Below are 19066 nucleotides of genomic sequence, written 5' to 3'. Positions count from 1 at the left end.
AATGTTTAACACAAACTTGGGATGCGCAGGAAAATTCAGATAAGACCTTCCAAGGAGGGTGAAAACAGGCGGCGATGAAATCCACTGCAGCAGCAGCAAAACTCAGTGATATCTATCTGTGGCAACAAACAGTCACTGTAACTGTTGACGAGGGAGATCTCATCATATACAGGAGGGGGAGAAAAACACCAGCGAGCAGAAGCGTTTTAGGATTCTAATTTATTAACAAATTACATACAGTCAGAGCTCCTCTCTACAATGCAGAAAATGTACATTAGCAGAGCAGAACTGAAAATTATTTTACAAGATTATTAAAATCTACATTAACAAATTTTCCAGAAGCATTTTTAAGAAGCAATGGAGAGGGAGAGAGAAGCGGCGTGGAGAGCGTTTGGGGGAGAGAGGGGGAGGGGGGAAGAGAGGGAATGGGGAGAGAGAAGAAACGCTGCTGACATATGACAATATTTTTGACACTAGGAGCGTTGAACAGATAAACAATAGACAGCAGCTGTGTAAACTCCACCTTTGGGGCAAAAAAAACTTTTATATAGGTCAACACGACGAGGTAGTAAACAAAAGCCTAGCTTATATAATCGGACAATTTGGATTCGATTAAGCCTATCATCCTGCCAAGCCTTTGCAAACTACACAGTTTGGGTAACCCATAAAAGCAGGATGTACAACAAAATCTCATCACCCACCCACCCAACTTCAGAGGTTATTATATACAACAAAAAAGATCCTCCCTGGAATGATTCCCATTTCCAAGCACTGAGCCGTGCTCTTGCATGAATTTTTCAACCCTAACATTCCAAGTAGGTTACGCAAGTCTTGAGATGGAACCAGAGTCTTCAGTTCAACGGGAGACAATATTGACTGGTAGTGTCGCACTCTGCAAAAGTCATTAAGAAGGCCACAGTCCATGGTTTCGACATAAATGTATCATGATGGCTACGTTATTGGGGAAAAGAGCAAATCACAATTTCAGTACTTGAAAATACACAAGAATTTAATAGCAACCTATGTTTATAATGATTCCATTTTTATTTGCAATGGGGGCAGTGCAGAATGTAAGTACTTTCAACCTTAAGTGGATTACTTTTTTTTGTGGGGTAGAGGGGGGGAAGAGGGCAATTGCTTGATGCTATGAGGGGCCTTTATTAGAGACACTGGCCAGAGTGGGTCACCGTTGACTTAAATGGCGTAACACAAACTGACAGAGATGGCAAGTGCTGTATATGCAGAGTCGGAACACCGGTTACAAAAAGCTGACGAGTATATTATATACATTTCAAAACTGTCAACAAGGCTTTACAAGAAGTGTTCAGAAATTGCTTTGGGGGTGGGGGTGGTGGTGATAGGGGAAGGGGGTTAGGAGGTTGAAACAAAATCAAAAACAACCTTGATGCTCGAATCTTAAAGAAGTTTACAATCCACCCCCCCTCCCCATTCTCTTTTTGTCGCCTTCTGATAGCCAAGATGGTCGGACGTGCTCTCGGGTCTCTGCCAATGCTGCTCTGCAACAAACCGCTATAAAAGTGCATGATCGCTGCTCAGGAGAACTCATATTCCATATGAGGAATGACTAGCTGGGTGCCTCTCCCAGATAAGAACAGAAACTTAAGTCTGTGGGGAATCAAGGCGACAGATTGGTATCTCACCACTATTTGGCAGAGCATATTGGAATATAAATGCACTGAGCCAATTGTATTACATTTGGCCTTGGAAATATACATATATATATATTTATTTATTTTAAACACACACTTAGGATTTCAAGAGTGAGATTAATTTCTTTTTAAAAATATCCAATTTCACTTTGGGACATTAGTTGGAGCACAAACTGATCAGCTGGAGAATTGAGGGGAGGGTGGGGAGGTGCGGTAGCACTTTGTTCTTGCAACGTTTCAGCGCTCTGGGAAGTAAATTACGCGCTTGTATCCATCGTTTCGTCCGACTTGATTACGCAGAAGACCTCAGATGTAAAGAGCACAAAAAGAACCTAGTTTCTTTTCTATTTAAAAAAAATCCAAGTTTTACATTTGATCATAAACCAACCAAAGAACTGTGGCCCAGAAAGGAACGCAAAGTATTAAAGTATTCCAGTGCAACCTAAATCCATCGCTTTAGCAATCCAGTCAGCTTAAGAAGGCTCAGTTCTTTAAACTCCCCGCTCCCACTCCCTGGTGCCTTGCTGCTTTTTACAGGGAGGTTTCATCAGTGAAAGGCATACAGTAATAATAAGATAGTACAGATGCCAATAACAGCACCGAGAATTAATGTGTCCCTGCGCTTCCTCAGATTTATCCTCTGGACCAGGCTGTTAATAGCAGGAAATCGATCTGGAATTCTGTTAAGGAAGATGCATTCATTTCATTTCCAATATATTAAAAATGTCACATATATACACACACAAAACCAAGCTCGTAAGATATCCAGCAATCAATCGTGTTATACTTTTGTACCATTAATGGAGGGGAAGGGCCAGCGGGTGTTGTGATGGTGGTATGAGGGGTGGGGGGGGGGGGGTGTGTGGGTCGTGTGTGGAGTATAAACACCGGCACGGCCTAGTTGAGCTGAATGGAGATATAGGATGGGACAATGGGATTAAAAAAATCTCCCATATCCAGTAAATGGGTGGAACAGGCTCAATTCTGTATAATTCCATGTAAAACTAGACCAAAATACTGACACAGGAACTACAGGAGAACAGGAATAGGAGGAGGTCATTCAGCCCATTGAGCCTGTTCCACCCATTTACTGGATATGGGAGATTTTTTGAATCCCATTGTCCCATCCTATATCTCTTAATACCTACTGACAAAGGCGAAGCATTGAAAACAATGAGAAAACATTTGACTGTGGAGCACCTTCTCAGACGCTCAGAGCATTAGTTTGCAGTGCGCAGTTACAATACAGCATTTCAGGCTGCATGAGTTAATCCACAAACTCAGAATCCTTTCTGTGTTCAATGTTATCTTAAACCTTCTTTTTCGACATTGAAATCTCACGCACAAAGATTCGCACATAAAAACCTTCCAAGTAAATACATCTGTTCTGCACGAAGTGGCCAAGTTTCCACTGTGCAGCAACATACCTCTCGCAAGCTGCCTCAGATGTCCTGCCCATCACCACTTTCACATCTAGGTTTTACCTCGGCCCCAAAGCAGTTCGATGGGCCTGGGTCCTTAATTTAACCCACTCCGCCCCTACCCTTCAAGATCCTCACATTTGCGTTCAAATCCCTTCACTCTCTGGCATCGACCTCGTCATTCCCCAATGCATCACCCGACGCCTCCGCTCGACTGGCACCGGCCTCCTGCTCGTCCCTCGCGGCGCCACCATCGGAGATCTCGCTTTCAGCCACTGCGCCCCGAAACTCTGGAAAACTCTCCCTCAATCCCTCCGCCTTGCCCCTCTCTCCCCTTTGTCAAGGCCCAGCTGAGAACCTTCCTCTTCGACTGTGCTTATGGCCACCTCCCCCCCACCCCATCTCCATCCGGCTGAGTCGGGCTCCGTCACTGTTAAGCGCTGAGACGCTGCCCTGCGTGGAGGGCGCGATACAAGTGCAAGTAGTTGTTGTTGTTGCTGTTGTTGATACCCACCCTGGCCCCGATCGCAAAATCTGTGCCTTAGTCAAGACCTGGAAGAATATTCCTGTTGCAACCTGTGACATTTCTATTTCTTGCCATTATCAGCTTTTTACGCTGCTGGAATCACTCTCACAAAGAAATGTGATGAGACACATTTTACTTGGCACAAAAGGCTTGATTCTGTCAGTTTGAGCTGGATTCAATGTCAGCATTCAGATATGGAAGGACAGCTATCTATCCAGCTGCACTGCTTCCTGGTTTCCCCTCTGGAGTCTTTGATGTTTAATAATCCTGAACCGAATGAAATAACTGAACATTTAAAAACGCTTTACTAGAAAAGCCTCTGGCTACCATTGAAATCTGAATTGAATACGACAAGTTTAATGGGGTTGAAATACAGTTTGGTGCTTCCTCGGGTCTCCAGATCTCAGTATTTACTGATACAGAACCGCAAGGGCTCTCCCTCCGATTTATATTCCTTGCATTTGATAGAGGGCCTTATCGTGTCGTTGAGACGTCTCAAAGCGCTTCACGGAATATACTGTAAATTGAATTGACTATGTTTTGTGGGCGAAACGCGGCAGCCGATAAAATGAACTAAAACGAAATGAAAAGCCAATCATTTCTGGCCAGAGTGAAAGTTCTCCATTCTACAACTGCCTAGATGGTAATAATAATAATAATAATAATAATAATAATAATAATCCTTGCATTTGATATAGCGCTTTTCACGTCGGGAGGACGTCCCAAAGCGCTTCACAGAACACACTGTAAAGTGAATTGACTGTATATTTGTGGGCGAACGCGGCAGCCAATTGCGCACAGCAATGTCCCACAAACAGTCGTAGATTGAAAATGACCAATTTATTATTGTTTTTCGTTTTGGAGGGATTATTATTAGGTGTGTGGAGTAAGGAAACTTGCCCAAGGTTTCGCCCTGCCTGGGATTGAACTCAGGTCTCTCGCTTGCAAGGCGAGTGCTCTAACCACTGAGCTACAGGACTCCACAACTTTTACTTTCTAGGAACTGAACTCAAGCTTCTTTCACTTAGTACCTTTCAGCCTTCAGACAAAGAGGCCACTGCACTGTGCCTGTGCGGGCTGGATTTGAACATCTGGTTTGATGAGTAAAAAGGAGCCACGTTCTAACATTGTGTGCTCAGCTCAGCTCCAGTTTTGCTCTGAGATATTCTGGATGAGCCAAACTGTTTTCACAATTTTTACACCAAAAGGGTTAATTTGTCCTCACTTCTCATAATCCCAGATCACAGCAACCTTTAGAAGATTAATGTTTAAATATTTTTGAAGCCTGCGTACACAAAGTACGTTTTATCACTAAAACAATCACTACGGGCTTCATACTTTGAGTGATGGGTCAGGTTACATACAATTCAAAAACCTGAAGTACAGTACAGTATAGTACAGGCACAAAGCAAACGAAAGAAGAAAGTTCCAATTAAGCAGGAAAAAGAACACAATGCACCAATTCAAATTTTGATCCAGCTGAGTTTAACCTGGACTCTGGGCCAGTAAAGTTATGTATACAGTAAAACTCACATAAGTCGTATCAGTCGGGTACCTTGACACTTACAGCCTTGTGCGAAGTCCAAGCTACAGGCAAACTTGTATAAATGGTATAAAATGTATTATATTACTATTGAAATCCGATTTAATCAATAATCTATAATGCATAATTCAATGCAGTTGGTAAGTGCGCACGCGCACGCAGGCTACTGAAACCTGAGCGACAGGCACAGCTTCATGTGGTAGATAGAGAAAGAAGGGCTAATGAACGGGCTGGGCTGCGATATGTTCCAAGCACAAAGGCCGGGCAAAATGCTTATCTGAACAGACAGGCAAAGTAAATCTACTGAAGCTTGAACTTCATAGAGAACACAGATAGAGAGAGAGAGAGAGAGAGAGAGAGAGAGAGAGAGAGAGAGAGAGCACACCTGACTCAGTAAACAAGCATCCGATTTCAAATGATGCTGTCTATGGAAAGGTCTTTTCCACCTCACAAGTCAGGCTGCAACTACTTCAGAAGAGTGGCGTAAACAGGCAAATAATTTGACTGTGCAGCTCTTAATGCCACTTAGCAGTTTTTATGCACAGACTGCTTAGAGTTTATCCTATATGCAAGCCTGGGTTATTATTTCAGTACCTTCCCCGAGACCAAATCCCCTTCAATGAAGTGTTTATAGTTGAAAGAAATAAAATGAAATGCCTATCATTTTGCACATTTTTGTTAAGAAAGCATACTCACTGCCACCTTGCTGATCCTTGACACAGAATGCAATACCGTATTTTCTGGCAAGAGGATATTCAGAGAATATTGCAGGGCAGGCAGTCTGGTGTTTTTTAAAACACATTTCTTTTTCATGCTGGAGATTTCTCTTCTAGAATTATTTCTTACGCTTCTTGGTTAGTCCAAAAGGCTCATGAGCAAACACTAATGGATAACAGTATCTAAGACTGACACCAGAAACTTTACAAACTTGAGGTGGAGGTTTGTAAACAGCAGCTTGAAATTGGTCCCCACTATTGCTCTGGAGCGTGAACAATCAGTATAACTGCAACACGCTGTAGGAATGTATTGCTAAACTGTCTTTAAAATGTACATTACCTTTTACCTAGTGGAACGCACAGTCATTGAAACTTGCAAAAACAAGAGTTTCAAGTTCCAAGATCTCAGGACCATCTCGACTTGCTTTGCTGTTAAATATTTTGCTAAAATCGTCCCAATAAAATGGTCCTTTCATATGAGGGTGGGTGGGGGGGGGGGGGTGGGGGAGTTAGTTTTACCACCTTAAGATAAGCACCACGGTTGCGTTGAGCATAAATTTACTTTGGCAGATCAAGTTTCAAGCCTACCAAACAATCACATGCCTCTCGCCTTTGAGATGTGTTCACACCTATGAAACTATTTGGAACGCTTTCTAAAATGGTTTGAAAAGGATACTGGCCAAGGTGTTCACTTTGCTTTGTATTGATTTCATCATTCCTCGCTGCGAAGTCACATTTTCTTTTGTTGCCATGGCGATGCTGGAAAAAAAAACACACACACACGCTATTTCTTTGCTAAGAATAGCTTGCTTACTCCGCTGCTGCACATTGCCAGCGAGTTGAACCGATAGAAAATTGAATGTACGCACTTGGCTTTCCTTGATAAATGTGACGAGCCTTGGTGTAGGTATTCCCATAGCTATTCCCATTTCCCAATATTCCTTAATTAATATTTCCCCTCCCTGCCCCCCCCCACCACCTCCTCACTTACCGCCAAGGTCTGCACCAGTTTTTTTTCCCCCCCAAATGCGAAGAGTTAGCTTTTCTATTATTGTTTAAGCTCTCTCTCTCTATCTATCTATATGTGTATATATATATATATATAAATAAAACTCTACAGTTATATATAGAGAACAGTAATCAGAAAGACAGGAACGGAAATTTCCACTTGACAACTAGTCTGAGGCGAATGACACTGTTGAGTTTGGATGCTTTAGCTTGTGCTCACGCTAAGTGCAAACCCACAAGCTATAATAATAATAATCTTTGCACTTGATACAGCGCCTGATCATGTCTTCGAGACGTTTCAAAGCGCTTCACAGAATATACTGTAAAGTGAATTGACTATATTTTGTGGGTGAAACACTGCAGACAATTGTGCACAGCAGCGTCCCCACAAACAGTCGTGGATTGAGTGACCGATTATTACTGTTAGTTTTTGAAGGAATTATTATCCCCGGAAAAGCAATCCACCAATCGACTAACAACCAGGTTCCTACTTATTGCTAAGTAAACAGAGGCGTGCGTGTGGAGTAAGGAAACCTGCCTAACGTTTCACCCTGCCCGGGAATCGAACCCAGGTCCTCTCGCTTGAGAGGCAATACCAATGCATCCAATTGATCAGTTTCCCTTTTTTTTGTCTGCAGTGGATTTGTTTTAGCCCAATGGAGCTTTTCCTCACATCCCAATTCTCTGCTCTTTCGTTGTTCCTCTAATATCCTACCACTTCAGATGCTTATCCAATTCTCGCTGCGTTATCTGAGTTCCTTTCCTTTTTTAAAGGTTGAAGACAGTTTTTTTCTTAGCATGAATGGTACCGCTTAACCACTACTATTGGGTTCTTTACCAAAGTTGTTCTTTCAGCAAAAAAAATTGATGCAATTAAATTCAAAACATTTTGGGTTTTTTTTCCAGCACCTATGAGTTTTTACTTCAAAAGAAATGAACAGTATCCATAGATGCTTAACTACCTAGACACTCATTTGATGGTCCTCTGGCATCAAATTAGTTATTTACGAATAATAAAATCCATATCTCCCAGACCCACCACTGACACAGCTAACAACACTTCTCACTGTCCTTCACAGTTAGAGGTGTCAAACTGTTGTATCAAATAATTAAATGTATTCTTTTTGCTCTGCACCTGCCCTTTCCGAATACAAATCTGTTCAGGTATCATTGGATTGGAAATATACCAGGACGGTTAAACAGAAAAAGAGCTTCAGAATTTCTATACTGCTACAAATTCCGGATGAGTTGTCCTTTGACAGAATAGTGAGTAAAAAATGTAGCCTAAAGCAGTAGAGACCAAAAGGTTATGGGTTTCAATCCCAGAGTGTGCTGAGTTGGCTGATCTCACTGCCTTTGGGCTAGAAAGAGGAAAACCCATTCAGGATTTCAGATTCTGATTGTAGTTTCTTATGTGAACATAGGAAATGGAATTTAAATGCTTTGTAGAATGAGTGTCACCGTTACTTACATTCCTTGAGCAGAGATTAATTTTATTCCCTAGGATTGTATATCTATGTTACTGAACTGGGTTTTTCGATCCGGGATTCCTGTAAAGCAAAGAGCCAGAACTCCAGGGACAAGAATGGAAGTCAGGAGGAGACAGACACAAAGCGTGCATTACTGAAATTGGTTTAAGTTGCAAAAGCTTTCATTTTAAAAAGCGTTTGCCGTGGTTCCTTTCATGAGACCAAAGTGTCAATTGCTGGGAAGCAGTGGAGGCACAGAGAAATAATTTCAGTACTTGCAAAGCATACGGAACGGAACAGATTATAGGTGACAAAGGCACCATCATGTTGACTGATTTAAAATAATAACTGCTTACATTTGATTCAGTGCCTCATCGTGTCGATGTGTCTCAAAAGCGTTTTACAGAGTTTTCTATAATTTATGGGCAAACAGAACAGAATTGATGGGCAGCAAAATTACAACTTCGGATTTGTCTTCCAACCACGCGGGAGAGCAGAACCTAGAGGCAACTCATCAGAGCAAGGTATCGCTTTTTACAACAATGTTATCAAAACGTCAAAAAAAAAGTATGATGTTCAAAAGGAGCATTAAATACAAATCACCGATAAACAACAACAACAACAACAAGATTCCATTTATAGAGCGCCTTTCACGTCAGGAGGACGTCCCAAGGCGCTGCACAGTTGGGTCATGACCCGAGCAGGGGGGAAATGGTCAGGGTGAGGGGAGGGAACGGAGGGAGAGAGGAGGGGGGAAATGGTCAGGGTGAGGGGAGGGAAGGGAGGGAGCGAGGAGGAGGAGGAAGAGAGTCGAGAGGGGAGCTGAAGGCTCGGTCAAAGAGAAAGGTTTTGAGACCGGCCTTGAAGGAGGAAAGGGAGGAGGCGGCGAAGGCACTGGGGGATGGAGTTCCAGAGCCTCGGGGCTGAGAGGCTGAAGGCCCGACCACCGATAGTAGGGCGGTTGGGGCGGGGGACGTGGAGCAGACCGGAGCCAGAGGAACGGAGGGTACGGGCAGGTAGGTAGGGGGATAGTAGGTTGGAGAGGTAGGAGGGAGCAAGGCCGTGAATGGCCTTGTAGGTGAGGATGAGGATCTTGAAATCGATCCTCTGGGGATGGGGAGCCAGTGGAGGCGAGCGAGGGTGGGTGTGATGTGATCGCGAAGCCTGGTGCGGGACAGTACACGAGCTGCAGAGTTCTGAATGACCTGCAGCTTGTGGAGGGAGGTGGCGGGAAGGCCGGCGAGGAGAGAGTTCCCATAGTCCAGCCTTGAGGTGACAAAGGCGTGAACCAGGGTTTCAGCAGCGTGAGGGGTGAGGTAGTGCCGTAATCTGGCGATATTCCGGAGGTGATGGAAGGCGGTGCCAGTTGTGGTGCGGATGTGAGGGAGAAAGGACAGCTCAGGGTCGAACAAAACGCCGAGGTTCCTGACTGGCTTTGAGAGGTGGAGAGTGCAGCCTTGGATGCTGATGCTGTCAGCGCCTGAGGTGCAAGAGGTGCATATGCCTACATAATTAGCCCTTGTATCTTCGATGAACCTGAAATATTATCAATCGGATAAGTTGGCTTCAGGTTTCCTCTGTAACCATCTGATATTTGCCATGTTCAGTTGAGATTAACAACAATGTAAATTACAAAATGTCTTCCATTTGCAAATCAGATTTTATTTTGCTAAACGGATTATATTTGGAGTGGTCAATCTAACCTAGTGAAATACAATTTGACTTAAATTACGGCCACATAACAGGTAAATTACAGTGGAAACAGCCTCTGCAGAACGGTAATGTACTTAGTGCTGTAGAATCCATTAAACCGTACACCCTAGAATAAACAGAGTCTCCTACACAAGAACCAATGAGGCAAGGCCCGAAAGAAAACAAGTGATCCAAAAAAGATGGAAGGGCGGCTGTTTAGATGTTTGAAACTGTTTCATTCAGGCCTGAATTTAACAGAGTATCTTTTAGAAACTCTTTCTGGGGTGAAGGCCTTTTTTCCCCCAAAGTTATTTCATATTGGATTGTAAAGTTGTGGCAATTCATGGAAATCTTTTTTAATAATAATCCTTGCACTTTATCACATCGTTGATGCATCAGGATTGACTGAAAAGAGTGGTGACTGTGTATATTGTAGGCAAATGAGGCAATCGATTATGTGCATAGATAGCAAGGTCCCACACACAAATATATCTGAGAGCTTTTTGGCCAGGACACTGGGAGAAACTCCCTTTTCTTTTCAAGTAGTGCCATGGGAATCTTTTAACACTTTTAAAAACCCAATGATGTTCAGTCTCATTTCAACCTACGGGTTAGCTCGTCAGTGTGGGCACTTCACAGAGGGTCTTAGAAAAAGCAATTTCAACCCTAAAGCTCATCTCTGAGCTGACTGAACATTTCAAGCTTGAACATCCTCTCCCCAAGAAATCACAGCCTGCATTGAAAACATGTATTGGACGTGGAACTGGCTGGGCATTAATTGCAGATTATTGAACACGTTTGGATTAAGGTTGCCTCCAATTGCTAGTAGAGTACTACATCACCAATGCATGGTACACTACACTTACAAGTGAAATATAAAAATTCAAAAGCAGTACAGAATTTTCAGTGCCTCAAATTCAGCATCGCAGTCCGTGCTGCAGGGTGAGTTACATAAAGGGCCATTAGCACAGTGACTTCAACAAATTGTGTGCATAATGGGAAAAATTCTTCGATATTCGTCAAGGTTGCTGCACTTAGCCCTACGAGAAATTTCTCACCCTTAATGTCTGGGTTCATGTAACGGTTGTGAACCACTCACGCACTTTATGCATCATTTAAACCCCTTGATTCAATTACCCCTTTCTATTTACGTCCAAGAATCCACCTTTTTTTTATAATGCACCAATTACAGAGGACCTCATTTTCCTGTTTTTTCCCCATTCAGAAAAATAATTCAAGATAAAATGTATATGTATTACATTGAAGCATAATGTGCTTCATCATAATATAGTAGTTAAGTGGTACAATGTCATCTGATTAGCATTTCGCCCACAAAATACAGTTAATTCACTTTACAGTATATCCTGTGAAGCGCTTTGAGAAGTCGCGATGATATGATAAGACGCTACATGAAATGCAGGGATTAGTATTTTTATTACAATGCTGAATCCCTGATAATGTAAGTGCGTCAGCCAGAGGGAAACATGCAATTGTAGGGGAAACATTGTCCAGAGTGCATTCCTACTTGCGAAATGGCACTGCTTCCTCTGGCTCCGGTCTGCTCCACATCCCCCGCCCCAACCGCCCTACCATCGGTGGCCGGGCCTTCAGCCCCTCAGCCCCGAGGCTCTGGAACTCCATCCCCCAGTGCCTTCGCCGCTTCCTCCCTGTCCTCCTTCAAGGCCGGTCTCAAGACCTTTCTCTTTGACCGTGGCTTCAGCTCCCCTCTCGACTCTCTACCCCCTCCTCGCTCCCTCCCTTCCCTCCCCTCACCCTGACCATTTCCCCCCGGCTCGGGTCCTGACCCAACTGTCCAGCGCCTTGGGACGTCCTCCCGACGTGAAAGGCGCTCTATAAATGGAATCTTGTTGTTGTTGTTGTTTATGAGCAGGTGTTGTCATGACAACATATGCGAACCTCCTCTTTTTTAAAAAAAAAAGAATTGCTTTCAGCAAACATATCTCGGCCTCGGGATCCGCCTTTGTTAACCGTTCTGAGACGCTGCCCGGCGTGGAGGGCGCTACATAAAAGCAAGCTGTTGCTGTGTATGTACTCTCATTGTGAAGCACAACAGTTCCCGCAAATGTTTTCATTCTCCCCTCTATTTTGCAGTCCCTGATTGCAGGCAGCATTAGCAATGCAGGTTAGATCAAATATAGAACTTTCCTTACATAACACCTAGGTTTCTCTAACAGTGAAACAGACCCTTACAGAGAAATAAGAATAGCAGGAGGTAGGAACCCAGCTGTTAGTCGATTGCTGGATGGATAGCTTTTCCGGGGAAAATCAACCTTTAAAAAAAAATAATAAATTGGTCCGTCAATCCACGACTGTTTGCAGGATACTGCTGTCCACAATTAGCTGCCACGTTTCTCCCACAAAATGCACAGTCACTACAGGTTACAGTATTTTCTATAAAGTGATAAGACGCTCTATCAAATGCAAGGATTAATATTATTATTATAGTTTTATGTTGGAACTCAAGTCCACTAGGAATTTACTTGAGACCCCGCAAGAAACTTTCACCACTTCAGTAATCATCAAGTTATTTTTCTAATTCAATTGTTTTCCTTTTCTGGTAATAATAACAATAATAATAATCTTTGCAATTGATGCAGAACCTTATCATGGCATCGAAATGTCTCAAAGACTCATAGGATTTACTGTGCACTCTGTAAACAAACGCTGATAAGATGACATTGTACCAATTAACTAATGTGTTACAAATATCAAACAAGATCAATTTCCACTGCAAGATGGAAGGAAGTCTTCACGTTTGAGACCCAGGATGTCCAATTATTCTAACTAGTTGAGTTTGGGTGAAGAGCGATGTGGAAGAGGAGGAAAGGCAACCAAAGTAGGCCAGGTCACTGACGCCACACCTCATCCAAATGATCACAAAGCAGCAGAGGTACTTAGACGAGTTTAGGCATTGACCGATAATTGTAGGTTTTATAAAATCATGCTAAAGAAGCTTGGCCACAATCTTATATCTTCTGCATGTCTGATTCCAGGGGAGGGGGTTTTCAGAGGATGAGGGGGATTGGAGAAGCTTTACGGTTGATATCAGAGTGGGGGTGGGGGCGATTATGTAGGAGAGAGCTCAAGTGCAGAAAAATGTTTGATATCAGGCAAATTTAAAAAAATGTTCTGGAGCAGAGACTTTTGAAACATTAAAACTCAGTCAACAGAAATATTACATCCGTCAGTTTAGCCTCTAACTGCAACTCACACAGTAAATGGGATTGGGATTACATTGATTCCTTGTTCACATTTGGTTTTGACAGTTGACTTTTTTTTAATGCACAATTTCAGTCAAATCCAAATCATAAAATCCAAATTAGAAGCAAAGGGCTAGAAGACAATGCATTTCTTCGACACAAAAGCTTGTGGGGCTGTGGGAAGCCCTGCCCTAGAAAGCCACTGATGCAGAATCATTTCATGTGTTTAAGAGACAGATGCGCAGATAGATATTTGGGAAATAAAGGGTTGTAATAATATAATCCTTGCACTTGATACAGTGCCTTAGCACGTCTTCAAGACTATTTATCTTGTTTTAAAGGATATGGAAAAAAGGCTGAGAAAAGGTATTAGAGGGAGCTGCCATGAAGTTAAAAAATAGCATAGAAGGTTCAAGGGGTGAAATAATAATCATTTAATATAGCGCTTTATCACGTCTTTGCGATCTCAAAGCACTTCACAGAACAAACTATAAAGTGCAGTGACTGTATTTTGTGGGCGAAACGTGGCAGCCAAAGAGTTGTGGAAATAGTGACCAAATTAATATTGTTATTGGCTAACAGGTACTCTGCATGCTACAGATGCTACATCTTTTTACTGCCAGGTAAAATGGGCTATTTTTCTCTATATTTGTCAAATTTGGACTTTTCTTATACCTTAAATAGTTTCAAACACAGTATGCTTCAGTATACTGCAGTCAGCTATAATATTTTCATGACAAATTAGTTCCAAATGCAAGAGGAGCTGGCTGCACAAGTATAGGAAGTGGAATAAAAACAACACAATAAAATGAATCTATCCTTTCATAAGCACTGATGGGAGTTGGGAATAAATAAATAAACTGTCACTAAAATAATGTTGCAGAAATAATTCAGTATTTTTGAGAAAAAACTACACGTTCTACAGCTTTAAATTTTGAAATAAGTGCCACAGGATTTGCTATTTCCGAATTAGGAACTTTGAGAATACAATCGGAACGTCATTTGCGAGGCGGTCAATTCAGTGTTATATTATTTCATTTAATGTGGCAAATGCAGAAAAAACATTGAAAAACATTTTTTTGGAAGTCCAAAGAGGAATTCTAGAGATATTGCTGAATGCTTGCCAAATCCAAATCAGACTTTGTGGCGTAGTTACAAGTGTCTTTACAACCTTGTTGCATGAATTATTTTAACCCAACTTTTCAAATGCAATGCTGTCAGCTATTGGCAAGGAATTTATAGGTGCAATTCTGAAATAAATGAGAATAATTACAGAGGCTCTGATTCTCGTTCCCCTACATGTTATAATGGTTCTGGTTCAGTTGTGGCTGGGATTGATACCAGGCGTTACTCAGCCACCAATGCAAGTGCTTCACTATTGGATTAACAAAAGCATCAGTCAAAAGTTGCAAGTGTATGCAGTTGAGAAAATGCTGAGATACTGTTAACAGTTCTGTACCAGTTGAAAAGCCGCTAAGTAACACCAGCAGAATCGAAATGATTTGTTTTTGTTTTCAGATAACGCCAGAACACTATGAAGCTCAAGGGGCTCAGTTTGCACTCACTTAGGTTAGATTAAATACCTTGTTGTTTCTTCATTCTTTGAAAAAAAACATCCATTACGCACCACAGACATAAATCCACCAATGACAAGCAGGGTAATTACAAAAGGGAGTCTATTATGGCACCTGTGTGACTGAATAAAGAGGTCTCCTGAACTGTTGCTACGGACAGGATGAGAGTGTATAATGAACACAACATATAATAATAATCCTTGCATTCGATATAGCACTTTTCACGTCTTCTCGACGTCTCAAAACGCTTCACAGAATATACTGTAAAGTGAATTGACTGTATGTTTTGTGGGCGAAACGCGGCAGCCAATTGCACACAGCAGCGGCCCATAAACAGTCGTGGACTGAGTGACCAAATTATTATTATTATTTTTTATATCTATGAGAAAGAGGTGGTTGGAAACCACCTTGAGTTTTGTTGAATCCTCTTATTTGGAGCCTGAAGATGCCCTAAAAGGAAGATAATCTAACTTCCTTCTTTATTAATGCATCATTCACATCGTCATCATCACAAAACTGTAGGAATCTTATCTCGTTTGTATCTTTGAGGTCCAGCAGAAACAGCTGCAGTCAACTTGAAGACCATACTTGGCTGACAAATAAGTATTATTGCTTGCAACGGGATTCCTCAAAGCATCAGATGAAGATCAAATAACTACTTTATCAGTCAATCATCAAATTAAACAGCCTGACTTGTTACACAAGGATGGATAAATTGCTTAATTTGAGCAATAGGCTTTATCTGTGAAATCCTTCTTTCCCCCACCTCACAGAGGCAGATAAAATAATTTCAAAATGATCACCTTTGGAAGGATTTTAAGGCGAGACGTAAGAACAGCTTGATATCGTGCCAGAGACATGGTTGGTCAAATACGTTTATGCATTTCCTACTTCTAGCTGAAGCCAATACGATCAATAAGTTCTCATGGAGTAGTTTAAAAAAATTGAGTTGGATTAGATTTCCATTGCTCTTTAATGAATGTTATATAAGAGAAGTTCCTCAGGAACACTTTTCAATCAAATTTACTTTCAGCTTCACGTTCAGAAATTGTTGGAAGTGTGGAACTTGAGAAATCTCAACATTAGTTAATTAAGTTCAGTCCTCCTATTGGAAAGGTTGCATTACAGAAACTATAGTAATTTCAAACCCAGTCTTCTGATGCTATGAAGGTCTAGGCTTCTAATTAGTTCAGACGTAATATTTTGATTTATAATTCATTGTAAGTGGTTGCGAAAGTTTGTGATAAAACAACCTTCGGTTTTACAAAGAGAATACATTTGTGCAAATGCTCAGTAAAATTCCTAGAAAACACACAGTAAATTTTACCTGAAGGACAAACCCAAAAATTAATTGGAAGCCTATTGAATATTTCATACTTACTTTGAAATTATGAAAAGTAATGGAATTTGGTCATCTTACCTTATCGTATCTTCAATCAGCCGATCTGAGCTGGAAGGAAAGTGAAAACAATGAGTATAACATGGAAATCTCAAGGGTTGTGCAAGAGTTCACTAAATTTCTCAAGGTCTGGCTTGCGATATGCACTGTCTGCCCATGATACAATGTTCAACAATTTTTCCAACAACACCAAACACACATCTGCCTAACTCCCACCATTAATACGATTCTCAAAACATATTACTTGCATTTGTACATCCGCCACTGAATACCAAAGGAATTTAAATGGGTATGAACTATCAAGGTGGATCAACGGAAGACCAAACATGCTGTCATAGAGAGGCTTCTAGCGAGAGGGGGGGGAAAAAAAAACACAGGGAGAAACACTTTGGGTGACTTGCAAACACTTCGATGCTAGCCAGGGACAGTGTTTGGAGCCGAAAGACAACTGTAAAGTCTCAACTTTCCCTTCAACCCCCCCAAAAAAATGCACCAGCAAAAGAGGTATATTCTTGTGAGAAGGTAGACCAAGGTACTCTTTGTTTAGGCAGTGAACCTCATACAGCAAGGCTGTATGTTCCCTATTTGGTCACATCTAATGAGCAAAGTACTCACGTTCAGCCAAAAGCATCACTCACATGCTCCTACTGCACTAAAACTGTGCTTGAATGCTATCTCTAAGAGCAATTTTGTGTGTTTTATCCCAAGCATACATGAATGTAATATAAGTAAAAATATGAGCAAAGCGTAACATTTCCAAAACTGACCTCTCTTCTTTCTGTGCGATGGGGACAAGGGATAATTGTGTTGGGAGCACATAATTTCCTGTTATGCAACCCTTACCTTCATTGACTGAATAAGATGAAGCTACTTAATTAATGCACACTGGCCAAAAAAAATCAAAGTGTTTCACCAAAATGATTTCCATTAAGCCAAATAGCACAATATAGATTTAAAGCTATTGGGAAATCAATTGGTATGCAAGAAACTGTCTTCTGTAAAGGAATGTCACCATCAATTAGCATCGACTGGATTGAACCAAGATGCTCAGTGACAATCTGCTCATCCTTAGTAGCTCAGGAAATGCTGCACTTTTCTAAAGTCCATAGTGCACAGCATTGATGAGATGTTGCTTCACAAGTGCTCTGGGACGATACCCCGCCTGAAGGCCGCTGTATAAATGCAAGTTGTTGCTGTATTGTTGCTTCGTGCACCGCTAGGATATGGGACTACGCCCCCAGTTCATCAAAACAGAAGTGGTTACAACCTCTCATACTCTGGCTGGGAGGTTCTGAGTGGAAGACATGCCTTTTCCACATTGGAGGGAGTACCATGACCATTCAGGCCAGGATTGTACAGCTCCTGGGTGATGGTTGTCCGGTGAGGTTGGTGAAAGTCTGTAAGCTTCAGCCACAGGTACAGGGCACGTAACGCAAAAAGCATTTTCGGGCTGAACAGAGAGAAATATAGGAACAGAGCATTCAGCCCCTTGAGCCTATTCTGCCATTCTATTAGATCATGGCTTATCTGTACCTCAACTCCAGTTACCTGTCTTTGCCCCATATTCCTTGATACCCAATAAAACTCTATCCAGCCCAGTCTTGCACATTTTAACCTATCCAGCATCCACAGCCTTTTTTCACAACCCTTAGGCATCCCAAATTTATTTTCTGACTACAGACTACCCCAAAATCATTTGATCAACATCGGTTTGTTTCATTTCACATTCTTCATTGATTGTATTGGTGTTTGCGCTTGGAATAGGGCAGGGTAGGGAGTGTTTGAGTGCATTCAAACATCTGAGAAGTTCACAGTTGACAAGTTGTATTTACAAAGCTGGTATATTGTTCATTTTAGTGGAGTACTTCCCAGCAGTAATTACAGAGATGACATACAATTCAATCATCAATACTGATCTTAGATACAGGCAGTCAGATAAAAGATTGTTAGGAAAACACCTACATTATATGTATTTGGCTTAATACAAATTAGGACAACTTGTGATAAAGGAACTCGGAAAAATTAGATGCATTAGAAGTATGACAATTTGATCACCTTCGTAAAAGGGTTCGCAATATAAACCAACTTTTATTTTTAAGTTTATTTTATCCGAACTTTTTACAGGAGTTTTCTTTTTTTTAAAAAATGATAATAAGCTTTTAACAAGAGGCAGCCCTCCTCTCCCAGAAAGTGAAAGGATTTAATCAACGGAACATAATAAAAACATGGAATTATAAACAAATCCAGATGATCAAACCAGCTTCTTCCAGAGACAAAATATATAAACAACAACTATTCTCCTACATAATTCCTTCTGCATTAGCGATAAATGAATATGACTATACCGAGAGAGGATTTTAATAGAGAAATCAATTTTCAATGTTTATAAAGACAATGGCCCAAACGTAAAGAGAGAAAATCATTTCAAAGGGCATGGTTTTATAGAAAGAACTTGAGTTTTATATTACCTTGTTAAGTTGAAATGTCTCAAATAAGATTTACAGACAATTACCATGAAATGAACTGATTGCTTTAGGAGGCAACTGCAATAATCATTTTGCACCTGTAAGGTCTAATAAAGTGCCAATAATTCAGGATTGCAGGCTGAGACATTGGGAGAAACTCTGTTTTCTGTTTACAAAAAGTCATGCGATCTTTAATAACAAAAACAGAGATCATTGGGAACACTCAGCAGGTCAGGCAGCATCTATGGAGAAAGGAAAGGTCAGCGTTTTGGGTCCATCACCCTTTGTCAGAACGGAGTCTTTCGAGCGATCTCTGGTTCCCAGTGATCTCAGGATATGAGCTCAAGCTCTGACATGGGACT

The 19066-nt window shown here is 41.5% G+C and overlaps 1 protein-coding gene across 2 annotated transcripts in view; it reads right to left on the bottom strand.

The window, feature by feature from the left end:
* Window positions 1-204: 204 nt before the first annotated feature.
* gosr1 (golgi SNAP receptor complex member 1) overlaps window positions 205-19066 on the bottom strand; it is a 52044-nt gene continuing 33182 nt past the window's right edge. For both annotated transcript variants that reach the window (XM_007900756.2, XM_007900757.2), the window contains exons 7-9: window positions 16261-16290; window positions 6553-6635; window positions 205-2342 (exon numbers count right to left, since the gene is read on the bottom strand). In XM_007900756.2, the coding sequence (XP_007898947.1) occupies window positions 2218-2342; window positions 6553-6635; window positions 16261-16290 (238 nt within the window). In that variant the 3' untranslated portion in view covers window positions 205-2217. The remainder of the gene's footprint in view (window positions 2343-6552; window positions 6636-16260; window positions 16291-19066) is intronic.

Source organism: Callorhinchus milii, unplaced genomic scaffold, assembly GCF_018977255.1.
Source record: "Callorhinchus milii isolate IMCB2004 unplaced genomic scaffold, IMCB_Cmil_1.0 Scaffold10, whole genome shotgun sequence".
Lineage (NCBI taxonomy): Eukaryota > Metazoa > Chordata > Chondrichthyes > Chimaeriformes > Callorhinchidae > Callorhinchus > Callorhinchus milii.
This window is presented reverse-complemented; position numbering and strand designations above follow the sequence as displayed.